The 15198-nt window shown below is 32.6% G+C and overlaps 1 protein-coding gene across 1 annotated transcript; it reads right to left on the bottom strand.

The window, feature by feature from the left end:
* Positions 1 to 11450: 11450 nt before the first annotated feature.
* On the bottom strand, positions 11451 to 15197 carry LOC134726267 (heat shock 70 kDa protein 12A-like). The gene is made up of 3 exons (XM_063590667.1): positions 14983 to 15197; positions 14315 to 14462; positions 11451 to 12514 (listed from the first exon to the last, which is right to left on the bottom strand). The coding sequence occupies exons 1-3, from the start codon at positions 15154 to 15156 to the stop codon at positions 11451 to 11453; spliced, it is 1386 nt and encodes a 461-aa protein (XP_063446737.1). The 5' UTR covers positions 15157 to 15197.
* Between the last annotated feature and the right edge of the window lies 1 nt (position 15198).

Genomic DNA, 15198 nt, shown 5'->3' with positions numbered 1-15198 from the left:
TGACTTATACACAGTGTAGATACTATTCTGTACTCTATCCGGAAGTCGCGATTTTCGAAGCGAGGATTTCAAACTGGCTAACAGAACGGTTTTGTTTTGGGGCCTTTTCTCATCATTTGTTTACTCCTATATCTATAAAGTGCGTTGCACATCTAAAATTTATGTATTGCATCATAAATATGAGTAACTGTAACAAAAACATGTAGTAGAATATAAAATATACGCGTGCATCACACCAACTTCATAGCAAAAAGTGAATTCGATTGACAATTTTGCTCTCGTAGTACAAAGCAAATAATCTTTTATTGCAAATATTTGCATCAGTTTACAGTTAAATACATACTGTTTCAATATTCCTACCGTATTTAAGTAGAATGTTCGTATTTCAAATAAAAAATATGCTTTCCTTGAGGATCCCAAAAAAAATTACTGTACGATCAGTCTAAAACTGACTGTATTCTAGTAGCGATTTCAGATTTTTTGTCTGTATGACCAGTCGTGATTTTGAAGAAAAAAACTAACAACAAATGAAAGTTTTTAACGACCTTGACTGAAAAACAACGGCAATTTGAAGGTATATACGTGTCTTTGTGATATTATGATTGTGTCCATGGAACTATAACGTGTAATTTCTTTCATCAGACAATATAAATATATATTTCTGATGATTTTTGTAGACGCCAAAATAATTATATTTTTGTTCCGTCAGTATTACTTAAAATCAAATGCCTAAAAGGCAATACGTACATGATTTGCTTGTGGACTTTGTATTAGTGTGTCGTTGCAGTTATCTTTTCAACTATTACATTTTTAAAGACTATTTACACCGGCTGCCGTTGACAAATTGGTGATAGCATACATCAAATTAAATGATAAGGAATCTGAAAAAGATTCATTAAGTTATGACAAGTGTCTGAAGGTGGCACGGTAGTATTTGCTTTCAAGAATTTAGGTTGCTCTTTTGTGAACCCTACTTAGGTAAATGTATCTAAACAGTGTGATTGGACAAAAAATACAGTATCAACTGAACATACTTTCCCAAACTGAGTGATGAATCAGGGGTAGAAAAATATGAAATAATTTTATATACAGATGAAAATGAATTTTTGAGATTTTTTTTAAATTTTGCATTCACTGCACCATAAAAGACCTAAAAGTACTAGTGGCCTTAGGATTTTTAAAATAGCAAAAAAAGTAAACGGTCATGGTACATATCCAAATTCATTTCTGAATGGTAAAATGAAAGTACTTCAGTTAACTGTGAATGTAGAATTTTTTGCAGTGTTAGAAAGTGGTGAAAATTCTAAAAAGGCTATCATTATCCCTTATGGCCAGGAAATACTACCGTGCCACCTGAAGGAAGTTGTGGATATAAAATAGGTACGCCCAATATAAGGTTATGACAAAGTCCGTATTTTAGATATAGAAACATCAAAAATATTTTTACCAAAAATTCGAAATAGAAGGTCCATAATACATTAATTGATTAAATATGGAGCAATTTTAGAAAAGTTTAACAATTGGTTTTGGAGGTCACGGTTGGAAATACCTGATGGGTGCCCCCATATAATGCAATGTTCAAGTCCGTATCTTATATAAAGATTTTTAATAAAATTCGAAATACATTCCTTTTTTTTATATATAAATAAGGCTGTTAATTTTCTCGTTTGAATTGTTTTACATTGTCATTTCGGGGCCTTTTATAGCTGACTTTGTGGTATTTGCTTTGCTCATTGTTGAGGGCCTTACGGTGAGATATATTTGTTAATGTCTGTGTCATTTTGATCTCTTGTAGAGGTTTGTCTCATAGGCAATCATACCGCATCTTCTTTTTTATACTATCAGAATCCGAGAAAAAAATAATTAATAGTTACACCAATGACGGATTCAAGAAAATTGGGATCCGGAGATTTGAAACTCTTTTTTAACTTTCAATGCATTTGTATGGGAACATATATTTGGAATCCTCTTTTCTCCTGGATTGGACCCCCTCTCCATTTAAAAATGTCTGGAAACCCCAATGTATATATTAAGTGGTTTATGAGGAGATGCGCTTACAAAAGCGGCAAAACATTTTGTACCGGCCAAACGGACGAACTGAAAGACGGACTTCATTATCACTATAAACCACCGCTTTACCAAGTGGTGTACAATTGAGTGTGAAAGAGACAGATCTACATCCAAAACAAAGTGAAGGAACTGTGATCAATTATAGGCTACAGTACTGCCTCGAATGTTTTGTAAATACATGCATTTTTATAATACAATTACATCTGTGTGTTTGTACAATTTTAAGTATAACGGAGGACATTTCTGAAACTTATATAAACAAACAAACCTTCCTCTTATTTCAACAACATTCAAACATCCTTATACTTAATGTAGTAAGTCGAGTACACCCTATCAAGCTTAAACATGTTTGATAAGTTTTCAGGATGTGAGTTTATTAAAATATATTTGTGTTATTTATAAAAATGCCATCTTCTAATGTATCGTAAATAACTTTGAAATCACCACTAGAATACAGTGAAATAAAGACTGATCATACAGTTTCAAAATATACAAGCGAGACTGATCGTACAGTGAGAAATTCAAACAAGTGTAATTTTCTTCTTTCTGGCTTCAAAGATCTGGCTGAAACTTTTACCACCACTTAAAATGTACTTTATTTAGTAAATTAAGTCTGGTTTTTACGTTAATTTGTACAGTAAGGGTACAAAAAGATTGTCTTTCGGGTTCACCGACTGAATTTCCGTAGTGATGCACTTGAAAATCTCTTGATTAAGGCAAAGATACGAATAAAGAATGTGCTTAATTTAATTATAAACCATTTGTGAATATCGATGCCAGCTGAATTAATCATTAAGCAATGTACAGATGGACATCTTACCGTTTAATATAGTATATCCAACAAATTTAAAATGTGATCCAAAAAGTTCTCGCTTCGAAAATCGCGACTTCCGGATAGCGTACAGAATAGTATCTACACTGTGTTATAGGTCCATTGGGCCGGGTGTAATTTAATTGAAATATTTCAATATTGTACATAATTTGTTATACACAATGTCACTATAATAAACATATTTGTATTGTATTGTATTGAATATAGATATTACATATTATAAATCGATTAAAATTTATGTGTGGTTTTAAACATACACAAACTTTAAATAGGTAGTTTAATCAAAGTTAACGTTCAATAGTAACCACAGTGTGGGAACGGAACTGTACGGTTTTCTAATAATTTGGTCATTCGGGAGACTGTCAAGCGGTGCTCCGACATTCGCAAAATAACAAGTTGCTTGATGGAAACTTTGACGAACTCTTATGTATCTATATAACGTTTCTGCTTTAAAAATTTAATAGCTCAAACATTCTTTATGTAAATATGAACCAATAAAATAATAAGAAAGATATTTGCATCAAAACGTTTTCCTTAGAATGGTGGAGCTCCGTGTAAAACGATCAAAATTGTCACACAACAGCGATCAAAAATGTCAAATAAACATCGAAAAATCAATGTTTGCTACCTGAATTTTCACATGTACCTTTTCTGATATATAGTCTTACATGTCTGAAATTTTCAAAGCCATTGTCTCAGTAGAAATCTTAATTTATTCATTTTCTCCATGTCGGATGCTTTTATTGACTGTACAATCGCTCGCAAGTTTACTGTAATATCACTCGGAGCCTTCCTGTACACTCACTTGGAGCTTTCCTGTAGAATTGCTTGGCCAAATTTATTAAATTCATTGTATATGCATTGCATTGGTTGTTTCTTGCTGTCCTATTATATTCATATATGGTATTTGAAGTGAAAATAAGCATATAACCAGTTATTTTGACAATTAAGATTCTATCAAAGAACCCTTTTATGGTGACTATACCAGAGACAAAAACAAAATGTGTACAATAGATATAAAAAAAGAAGGTGTGATATGATTGCCAAAGAGACAACTATCTACAAGAGACCAAAATGACACAAAATTACCAACTATAGGTCACCGTACGGTCGTTAACAATGATCAATGCCCATACCGCATATTTAGCTATAAAATGTCCCAAAATAACAATGTAAAACTAGAAAACTAACGGCTTTTTAATGTACAACAAATCATGAACGAAAAACAAATATGTAACACTTACACATAAACAAATAACCACTGAATAAGTATACAAGACAAAAATAAAAGGACAGTACAAAATATATTAAGAATCTAATTTAAAATAAAAATGAAAATAATCCTCGTACAAAATAAATATTTATGTATTCCGAAAAGGTGACTAGATTCTCTGGAAGGGTAATTATCATATTTTGAATTTTACTTAATATATTATTTACCAGCAATTTAAAAAAAGTTATAAATACATGTTTGAATGATACAACAAAGAATTTTTCATCACAGGATCGGGATATCATAACAAGGAATTCGAATGTAGAAGGGTGGTAGCTAACCACTGATCCTAGAAAAGACACGTATATGTCAATAAACATGATATTAAAATAAGAAGATGTGGTATAATTTCAAATGAGATGTCTGTTTATTACAAGTTATAGCTACTGGTAGAAAAAGCTCCAGTAAAATTAAATTTTATCAAGGATGAGAGAGGACTTGATATCTGAAAGACATAGTAAACACAAAATCCTTCAACATATTTTTTTTATATCAATGTCACGATTAAGGAACTTTTCAATATTCCCAACTATAGCATCCGACAAATGAACGAAACAGTTGGTTTATCAAACCACATTTATATCTTCAATATTAAAATAAGGAGATGCGATATGATTGTCAAAGTTCAAAACATAAATGGATTTAAGCAATTATAGTCGGCTATAGGTGTCAGACCACCAATTACTCCTTCCAATTTAGTCACAAAATAGTGCTTTTGATGTCATTGTTTTCTTTAACTAACCAACAAATTTGTAGAAATGAAACTTTTGGTGAAAGGGAAATATATTTAGACCATTTTGAGCCAAAATTCACTTGCCTATGAGTTTGCATTAACAATTCAGGATTAATGCTCTACATAGTACACTAATTTAAGATTTCAAGAAAACCGGGAGTTATTTTGGTAGTACCTGTCTTTTTAAGTTCAGAAATTTGTTACAAGACTTTAAACATTAGTTGAAAATGGGCATGTAGAAAGGTGATACATGTACAATTCAGGATATACCTGGTTTCCTTGAAGTTAAACTTAAGGTAAAATATTTAGAAAGCTATGAAAATTGCAAAATTTTGTTGAACAGATAGGGATTTTTAATTGGTGGTCTGACACCTATAAAAAGGTCCAAACATGAAACATAAGAATCAATACATTTCGAATTTAACTGACGGCCTAATTCATAATAAAACAATTAACCAAAAACATATAGGACAGACATGAACCAACGACTCTTGACTTGAAACAGGTACATAGAGAAATTGGCAGGGTTAAAAATGTCTGTGTGCGCTCATTTCTCTTCAAAACTAGCACAGCATAAGACCAAACTATAAAAAATCAGATGAATGATCGGATCATCATACTATCATTGACGATATCAGACCAAGTGTGGATCCCGCCTTTCTGCAAAAAGGGGACCCAAACCACGGAACACCATGAAACGTCCACAACATAAAAAAAATCGGAAAAAAATGGTGTTTCAACCACCAAAAACTCCCTCTACCCTCATACCGGATCCGCTAATGCAGGCTGCATCCATTCAAATAAAACTGAGCGTCAAACATCATTAACACTTTTGAGTGTGTAATTTAGGTTTTAAAAAAATTGTAAGGGTTCCGCGGAACCCATTGTCTCGCCTACTTTGGTTGCTAATTGCAGGCTCAACGAAAAAGAGGAAACAAATCAATGAAAATATTCTTCTTGATACTATCTTTTGATTGTAAATAAGAAGCTTCCGTCCAGGATAGTTTATGAATCTAATAAAGGTAAAAAAAACTTTAACTGCAGATTGTATGTAATGTTAACTGGAAGAAACACTAAGTCCATTTATAAGTAAAATGTAGATACACAGGTACAAAGCTTTAACAAAATGTTCTTCTAGATACTAGCTTTTGATCATAAACAAGCTTCTGTCTAAGTTTGGTACAAATCAAAAAAAGAATAAGAAAGTTATTAAAATTTTAAAAACTTTAACCACAGAGTGAATGGGTTGTTTCCTGGCAGAAAATCTAAGTCCATTCAAAAGTAAAATACGAAAAAAATGGATTTTTTTTTTTTTCAAGATTTACTTCTGGATACTATCTTATGATCAAAAACAAGCTTCTGTCCAAGTTTGGTACAAACCCAGGATAGTTTAAGAAAGTTATTAAAATTTGAAAAACTTTAACCACAGAGTGAATGTAATGTTTCCCGGCAGAAAAAGTCCATTCATAAGTAAGTTACGGAAAATATAGAACTTTATTTTTACAAAATTTACTTCATGATACTAACTTATGATCATAAACATATGGATTTTTTGGGAGAAAAGAAGTTTGTTTCCAGTTTTTGGAGAAAAAATAATTTGTTTTTGATTCTGAGCTGCCACTCTATGTAATACTAAAATTGAAAGAAGAAATTATTTTCGACTTGTCGCGAAAATAATAGATTGTTTTTCGACGCAGTTTGCCAGAAAAAAAAATCAATAGCCCCCCCCCCCCCCCCCCCCCCCCCCCTTATCCCATAGACTAGCTTGCTTGCTAGCTGGACCGTGAAGTCATAACAAGGTGAAGTATGTTACCCTCCTTTCGGAGTAGCCTAATTGGCCAAACGATGAAAAGAATAGCTCCAAGCGAGTGTACAGGAAGGCTCCGAGTGATATTACAGTAAACTTGCGAGCGATTGTACAGTCAATAAAAATATCCGACATGGGGAAAATGAATAAATTTTGATTTCTACTGGGACAATGGCTTTGAAACTTTCAGACAGGTAAGACTATATATATATATATCAAAAAAGGTACATGTGAAAATTCAGGTAGCAAACATTGATTTTTCGATGTTTATTTGACATTTTTGATCGCTGTTGTGTGAAAATTTTGATCGTTTTACACGGAGCTCCACCATTCTAAGGAAAACGTTTGCATATATCTTTCTTATTATTTTATTGGTTCATATTTACATAAAGAATGTTTGAGCTATTAAATTTTAAAGCAGAAACGTTATATAGTAACATAAGAGTTCGTCAAAGTTTCCATCAAGCAACTTGTTATTTTGCGAATGTCGGAGCACCGCTTGACAGTCTCCCGAATGACCAAATTATTAGAAAACCGTACAGTTCCGTTCCCACACTGTGGTAACTGTGTTTGATTAATTTACTGTACCAAGGTTTCTTCCCCAGAATCCACTGGGGTAAAGCTGATGACCGTAACTGCATTCACGGTCATCCCAAGATGTCGGATGAAAAATTAGGTCAGTTTTTTTATTGTCTTTAAGGTGTTTCTACATCATTTTTTTTACAAAGCATACTTTGATACGATGAAAATTTATAAAAGATTCACACGGAAGTCACAAATCTCTACCGAGGAACGTGTATAAAACGGGAATTTGGATTTGAAAAGTTCGCTAGGATGACCGTAAATCATAATCGAGATGACCGTACCAGGATTAGCTATTCATAACAAGACTGACCGTAATTGGTTAAAAGATGACCGTAAATTGTTAAGGATGACCGTCAATTCTAATAAATATTCATATTTGTATTCATAACTGTTAGTCGAGTTTGTCTCAATAGGGGTTCGTTTAGCGGTTATAAATATGTTTTATCAATTTCTTTTCATATATTTGCCGTATTTAGAGTTTATGACAATGATAGTAAATTGCATATTTCTCGTAAATAATTAAATATTCAAGGAATGACTGTAATATTTTTTTCTGTCTATGAAGAAATAACATAAAAAAATTGGTGCACACTGAATAACGCGCGTAGCGGGTTATTTAACAGTGTGCATCACATTTTTTATGTTATTTCTTCATAGACAGAACAAAATATTACAGTCATTTCTTATAATTCAATTTTAAATTCCATTTTAAACCATAAAAAAACATGAAAAAACGATGATGACGTCACGGTCACATGACTAAATTATGTCTTTGGGCTCATATCAAAATAACGTCAGCCAATCAGAAGACGCGTTACATCCAAAATTAAATTATTTATTGATAACAACGTTAAAATTTGAATACAAATCAAATATTTTATTTTTCCAATTAGGGTCCCAAAGCGGGCATTTATACAATTACCAATAATGAAAGTATATGCAACAAACATTGAAAATTATATAACGTGACAGATATTATAATAGACAAATGACAATAAATTTGTTCATCTGTAAAGGAGACACCAAGGGACGGTGCTGTATGATATACTGTTGATTTCGATAGGCAATCAGAGCAATCCTCCTCGTGTCAGAAGCAGATGAACAAAAATTAATAGAGAAACTGAATCCTGTCACTTTAAAAATATATTTTTTTAAATAACAACAATAACTTATTTTGCGAAACATGGAATATAAATCTGCTATTTGCAGTGTTTAACCAAGAATATACACAAGTTTTTCATACAGTTGAGTTCTCACAAGACAGCAGCCGTAGCAATTTTTCTTGGGAATTTAAGTTAATGAAATTGGAACATGATTCAGATGTGATATAAATAGTGTCTGTCTTCGTTATATTTTGTGCAATAAAAGAGAAAATGAACTTCATTTTCAATATTACCAGAATTACATTGCTGACATACGGTCTAAGGTTTGGAGGAGTACCCTGGTATCGTTCTATTTTAATCTGCAAATGGTGAGATGACACCCTCAATTTTGTTAATGATCTCCTACGCTAAAATTTGTTATGATATTTATATATATAGATACTTTTCGAAACCATAAGTATCCTTAACTGTCACATTAGTGCGGAGCTCTCCTTTTGATTTCTTGGTCAGTTGTTCCTTCCAAAATTTGTATGCACGTCTCTTTCAATATTTTCCTGATGGTATTATTTGAAATATTTTCCCTTTCATTGAGATTTGCAAAACCAGGAAGTATTTAAAATGTGTTGGAGAAAGCTATACCATGACGATTTATACTGAGAATATAGAGATTTGAATGCTGGTATGCATCTTGTAATAAAGGAAATTATTCTTATTTTTTAGTCTAAGCCAATAATTCAAAACAGACCTCACTAATTAAAAGTACAGTGGAAACCGACCAAGTTAAAAATAAGGCTGCACAATTTGTGTTTTTATTTGTGCCGACCAGAATGAATTTACAAAATTTACTGTGTAGCTTTTCACAAGTTAAATTTGAATACATTTTATCCATGCAAATTAGTTGGTTTCCATATCTAAATTTTGCTATCAAGGGATTGAGTGAGCTCCAAATTTCACTTCCATATAGAGGAATAAGATTAATAGCATGCTCAAAAACATGCATACAGAACTAGTTTTTAAGGATTTAGAGATAATATGCCTATTAATATTTACATGGTCTAGAGATTTTTCCAAATAGTTGGGAAGGTCATTGATGAAAATCTTAAACAGGTTAGGACTTATGTTATCTCCTTGTATAACTCCAAACTGTGTAGGGAAGAATATAATACAAATCGACAGTGATGCGAAGAAAAGTTGAAGAAAAAAAAAACATTGATGAAGAATGAGATTATCCAGCGGAATCCGATTAAAATCTTAACATCTGCCTTGAAATATACAAACAGTCCATTGACCACACCGGATCCGATGGAACTGCAAAATTTATTCGGCATTCAGTTGGTTTGACTGAGATTAAACCTTCCGTAACAAATGAAAAGCAATACGTTCAGTAAATATTCCATTAGATAAGGGTTTCAATACGGAAATGAAGTCTTCGTATCGCCCTATCTCTTTTAGTTTTGCTTCAATATTTTGGAATAGTTCATAAATATAGAAAAGATGTGGTATAATTGCTAATTAGACAACTCTCCAAAAGACAATTCTCCACTGGAGACCAAAATAACACAAAAATCAACAACTATAGGTCACCGGACGGTCTTCATCAATGTACATACCGCATAGTCAGTATAAAAGGCCCCCTAAATAACAATTTGTATAAGAAATTCAAACGAGAAAACTAACGACCTAATAAAGTTCATTTTTAATTCCGTTGGACACCCTTCTTGGAAATAATCGCCACTGACTTTAAAATTGGAGGAACATCTTTTGAATGCTATAGTAAGTTCTTCTAAATTTATAATTTGGTTTTCACTTGTATAATTTGATTTTTTACTGGTGCCCTCCAATAATATATATGCAACACTATCGTGCAAAGCAGGTGCAACATATATACACCTGTTTCCTTGGGTTACAAGTTACAGGCAGGTTAAAATGTTTACATAGTAAGCACATTGTCTACAAGATAGCTCATGTTCAAAGCTAGCAAGATTCCTCTTTCATTCGGATACGATTTAATACAGTTGGTGAACTATGTATTTGAAGCAAGTCTTATTTTCTTCTACCTATAGGATAATGCAGTCTTATAAATACGTTTTATACCAACACAATCAATTATTTGATACAAAAAAAGGTAATACAAATACGGATATCTGTTAGAATCGATGGTCATCCTTTATAAATTACGGTCATCCTTTATAAATTACGGTCATCTTTTTACCAATCACGGTCATCCTTGTTTTGTGTTACGGTCATCTTGAAAATATTTTACTTACGATTTACGATCATCTTAGCGATTTTTTCAAATCCAATTTCCTGTTTCGTACACATTTCTCGGTAGTAATATGTGATTTCCGTGTGATTCTTTTATACATTTACATCGTACCAATGTATGCTTTGTAAAGAAAATGCTTTAGAAACACTTAAACAGACAATACAAATACTGACCTAATTTTCCATCCGACATCTTGTGATGACCGTGAAAATATGGACATCATTATAATCATTATCCACCTTTGTTGTTTTATTTGATTATTTTATTTTGGCTTATTTACCGATATATGTTCAGGAATGGAATTAGTTTATAATTTTATTTTCTTCAACCTTCACTGGTGCTCAAATCACTCCATGATTTACAGTCTGCATTTTCATTGATTTTTGTGCAATGTTTTAGGACAATTTTACTCGATACGTTAAAATATGTGAATTTAGAAACATACCTTCTAAAACTTCCTGAATAGTGCAGGCTTTGGATTACATATTTTAGAGGTTCAAATTTGCGTCTGTCTATTGAAACAGCTAAGAAGATTACAAAATAGTCCGAGGCATAATATAATATGTACTTTGTGAAGGAGTACTGCGTTACGTGTTGTCCAAAGCCAGGAGACTATACTTTAATATTGTTGTTTATATGCGGCTTGTTATATTTTATTATGGATGTTTGTTTTAGCGTAAATTAGTTCTATGACTTTGTCGTTTAAATTGGTTCACTTGTCATAAAGCCGAAGCATAGAGATTTTTCTCAATGTTAAGGCCGAATGGACCGACATGTCTCTTCAGGCATACCGACGTTGTTTTCTTAAACGACGATCCGTGCTGTTCTTAAGTATATCGGTTGCTGTAACACCCAACTCAGTATTACCGAACAGAAACGCTACTCTAAATTCTCGTTCTGGATCACCTGCTTTTGAGAACGAAATCTTCATAGAACCCAGAAGAGTACAACCTTTTTCGTCCACGTACATAGGTTTCTCATTAGTCGATGCATAAAGTGAGAGTTCCCACGGTTCTTCATCATTGCAATCTACGGTGAAATTGTGTTCTATTGCGGTACCAATATCAACTGTGTCATTTTTGCGGACTATAACATCAAATAGGCCATCACAAAATTCTTCTCCATCTTCCTCTCTGACGAGATGTTCCTTGTCGTGAATGTTCGCATCAAAAGGTAAACTTATTCCTGTGCCGTAGGTGAACCGCATAACACGAGATGTAATATAATCCGGTTTGTGGCCGAACAGACAAGCTCCTTTTAGAACAGCCAAACCAGCTTCATCTGGATTTATAATTCTTTTATCCGAAAAAGCTCGCTTAATTGCATCTTGAAGAGAACATTCAGAAAAGCCACCAACCGGTAAAATCTGAGATACATCAGATGATTGCGCTCTCTCAAAAATGTCTTTCATGAGAGATACAATACTTTCAATTGTTGGTTTGAAAATATTTTTAACCAATTCTGGGGCAATTCGGAGTTTTCCACCTTTAAGTGTAACTTTTTCTGCATACATGGACGCATCTACAGCGGAATCAATGTCTTTATTGAGAAGTTTTAAACAACACTTATTTATTGACGGATAAGGTATGCTGATAGTTACTTTTGTATTTCTGTCTGGTTCAATAATTCGTTTGACTGTTTCGAAATCGCGAAACAGATCCAAATATGAAGACGGGCCCTCTTCCTTTAATAAGTTCATCACTGGACGTCCAAATATATCCACAAACATCTGCAAAAATCTTTCATCGACAGAAGTACCTCCACAATTGTTTCCTGTAGCACTGCATAGCTCTTTCAGATTTTCATTTGAAACATTTTCATGGACGGTTAAGTCAGCTGTGCCACCTGCATGCAAAATGTATGATTTAAAATTAATTTTATTTTATAGATATTGATATTGAATGATTGTAACGTCCCGAAACTGCTGCTGTTTTTTATAGGAAAATTATTGAAACTGCTTGAATTAAAACATTTTTTTATTACATTGATTTTTTCTACGTATTTAAACTGTCAAATTCATGTTCACCGATTAAATTCTCATATTTGATTGATATCATATTTCAAAAAACGTTGTATGTATATGTTCCGGACCATATGAGTATTTGGACCATACGCGTATGGTCATGACCATATGGGTATATACTCATATGGTCCGACCATACGCGTATGGTCGGGGTAATTAACACTCTGTTACAGTTTACTTTTCATACTTCTAAACTCTTCATATGGTATGACCGATCATTCAAAATACGCTATCATAAAGGTAATTTTATCATTATATTATAATAAAAAGATAAAGCTAAATAATAATAAAAAGTTTCACATAGTTACTTAATTTTACTTAATTGTCAAATTTAAAGTAAACACATTTTATACCGATGGTCATTACCGATTTGTTATTACGAGTAATGGCAATATGTCGACATAAAAATTAAATTCCAAAAATTTCGTAATGAACTGTTACATAAGAAGTCACTGGAAAGTGGCATACTATTAATTTATTTAAGTTGTGTTGTGAAGATGGTGTATTGCAGTCATTTTACGATATTTGAGATCTAGAGCTTCTTAAAAACACCGTAGACATCAGAATTGCCAAAGACCTCGGTATCACTGAACGCAGCTGCAAAAAAGGCTTGTTTTTCACTCGCAAACAAAATGTGTAAATGAAAAAGATCGTGCACAAATTTCTTGCAAATGCAAAAAAGCTATGATACGGTGTGGAAGTGAATGTCATCCAAACCTAAATGCAGGAATGTAACTAGCGATGAAAACTAACTATGGCATCAATATTAAATTTTACGTATTTTTTTTTATTATACAATTACCGAAATTGTCATGTTTTAAACCATCACTGTTTTTTTAGATAAAGTTTTTGTATTATTGAAACGTTTATAATGTAATTTGAAAAAAATATATATACCTATATGGTCCAAATACTCATATGGTCCGGCCCGTTAATAACCAAACGAGTATTATACTCATATGGTCCGACCATATGAGTATACGCATATGGTCATGACCATACGCGTATGGTCCAAATACTCATATGGTCCGGAACATATATACGTTGTTGTTGTATGGTTATAATATGTATCACCGTTTCGTGTATGTTTTAGTCTAGACGCCATCTTACCAACTATCGACGATTAGAGATTACCGCCGACGGCCATATCATCCGTTATAAACATAAATATAGATAAGTGAATTATTCATCATCGATGTTTCTTATCTTATTTTGACAAAATTGAACTAAACTGGCTGCTGAAGTTTCGAGTTCATGAGTAATAAAACAGAGCAAGTGATTTTTTTTAATATAATCTATATTTATATATATATATAAATCTCGTAGTGCCCCTTTTAAATTTACTATTTTCTTTTCATTCTCTTTTTTATTGTTCCAGTTTATGATTTTGCACACAATTAAAACGATGTCCTTATCCATTTATTTGATACAGTGCAACAATATATAGTGGTCATTATCAATTCTTCAAAATATGCATAAGAATTGCATGGTGTTGTATTTCACGTTACATGCTTAAATAAATCTATTTTAGAGATGATAACAATTGCATAACAGCAATTCTATTGAATACATAATAAGCTGGAAACCTGTTTTATTTCATAAAAATATCACTTTCAGCATACCTCCAAGATCAACGACCATGTATTTTGTTCCTGGTTTGGCCATTTTAAAATCAGCTCCGTTGAGTTTTTCCGTTGGTAGGTATTGACAGAATATAGATGCTGCTTCCGGTTCTAGAGCTATGTACAGTTTATTTTCCGGTATTCCAGCCTATAAATGAACCAAAATGTAAATATGATGGGTAATATACACGAAATTTTAAATATTAATCTTCACCACTGCATTTAACGTTAATCGTCACAACTCCACTTAATGTTATTAGGAAAAGAAAAAAAAAGAAAAAATCGCCATCATTACACGTAGTTACAATTGGCTGGGTTGTTTCTTAATATTAAAAAGAAAAGGACGAACTTTGAACTCCTTATTTATACATGATAGTTTCTTTACAACGAATGTGCATATCAACACAGAATTGTACAGTGACTGTGTTTTCAATTTCTAAATGATCACATGAAATGTCAAGAATTTGACACGTACGCAGTTACTCAAGAAACAATTAGATTGCAGACTGAAACATTTATCACGCATTCATATAAAACAAGTAATAAACATTTCGGACCTATGAATGTCTAGCTTTATTGTGGTATCATGATAATGGAAATGTAGGATATTTCTGGACTTTACATCTTTCATCAGTTATCAACTAGAAATTAAAAATAAATTAATATACCTGAACTGCGCCTTTCCTCATAAACTGTTTGGCACTATCAGTCCAGATAGCAGGAACAGTCAGAACCCAGCGTATTTCTTCGGGTTTTACACCAGTCCCTTGTTTTTCTAGAAGTTCCAGCAAATGGTTAACAAGTGCTTTAATTGACAGAGTGAACACATCTAAAGCTGCCATTGGTTTTCCTGTTATGTCTTCTATGATTAGATCATTATTTAC

This window comes from Mytilus trossulus, chromosome 7, assembly GCF_036588685.1.
Source record: "Mytilus trossulus isolate FHL-02 chromosome 7, PNRI_Mtr1.1.1.hap1, whole genome shotgun sequence".
Lineage (NCBI taxonomy): Eukaryota > Metazoa > Mollusca > Bivalvia > Mytilida > Mytilidae > Mytilus > Mytilus trossulus.
The sequence above is the reverse complement of the archived record's forward strand: the minus strand, read 5'-3'. Positions and strand labels throughout refer to the sequence as shown.

Bases quoted from the DNA above. Each gene is read 5' to 3' on its own strand.
- LOC134726267 (XM_063590667.1), bottom strand. From the start codon at position 15,156: ATGGCAGCTTTAGATGTGTTCACTCTGTCAATTAAAGCACTTGTTAAC. The intron at 14,463-14,982 runs GTATATTAATTT...GTTCATTTATAG, and splicing joins TGAGGAAAGGCGCAGTTCAG to GCTGGAATACCGGAAAATAA. The intron at 12,515-14,314 runs GTATGCTGAAAG...TTTTGCATGCAG, and splicing joins CATGGTCGTTGATCTTGGAG to GTGGCACAGCTGACTTAACC.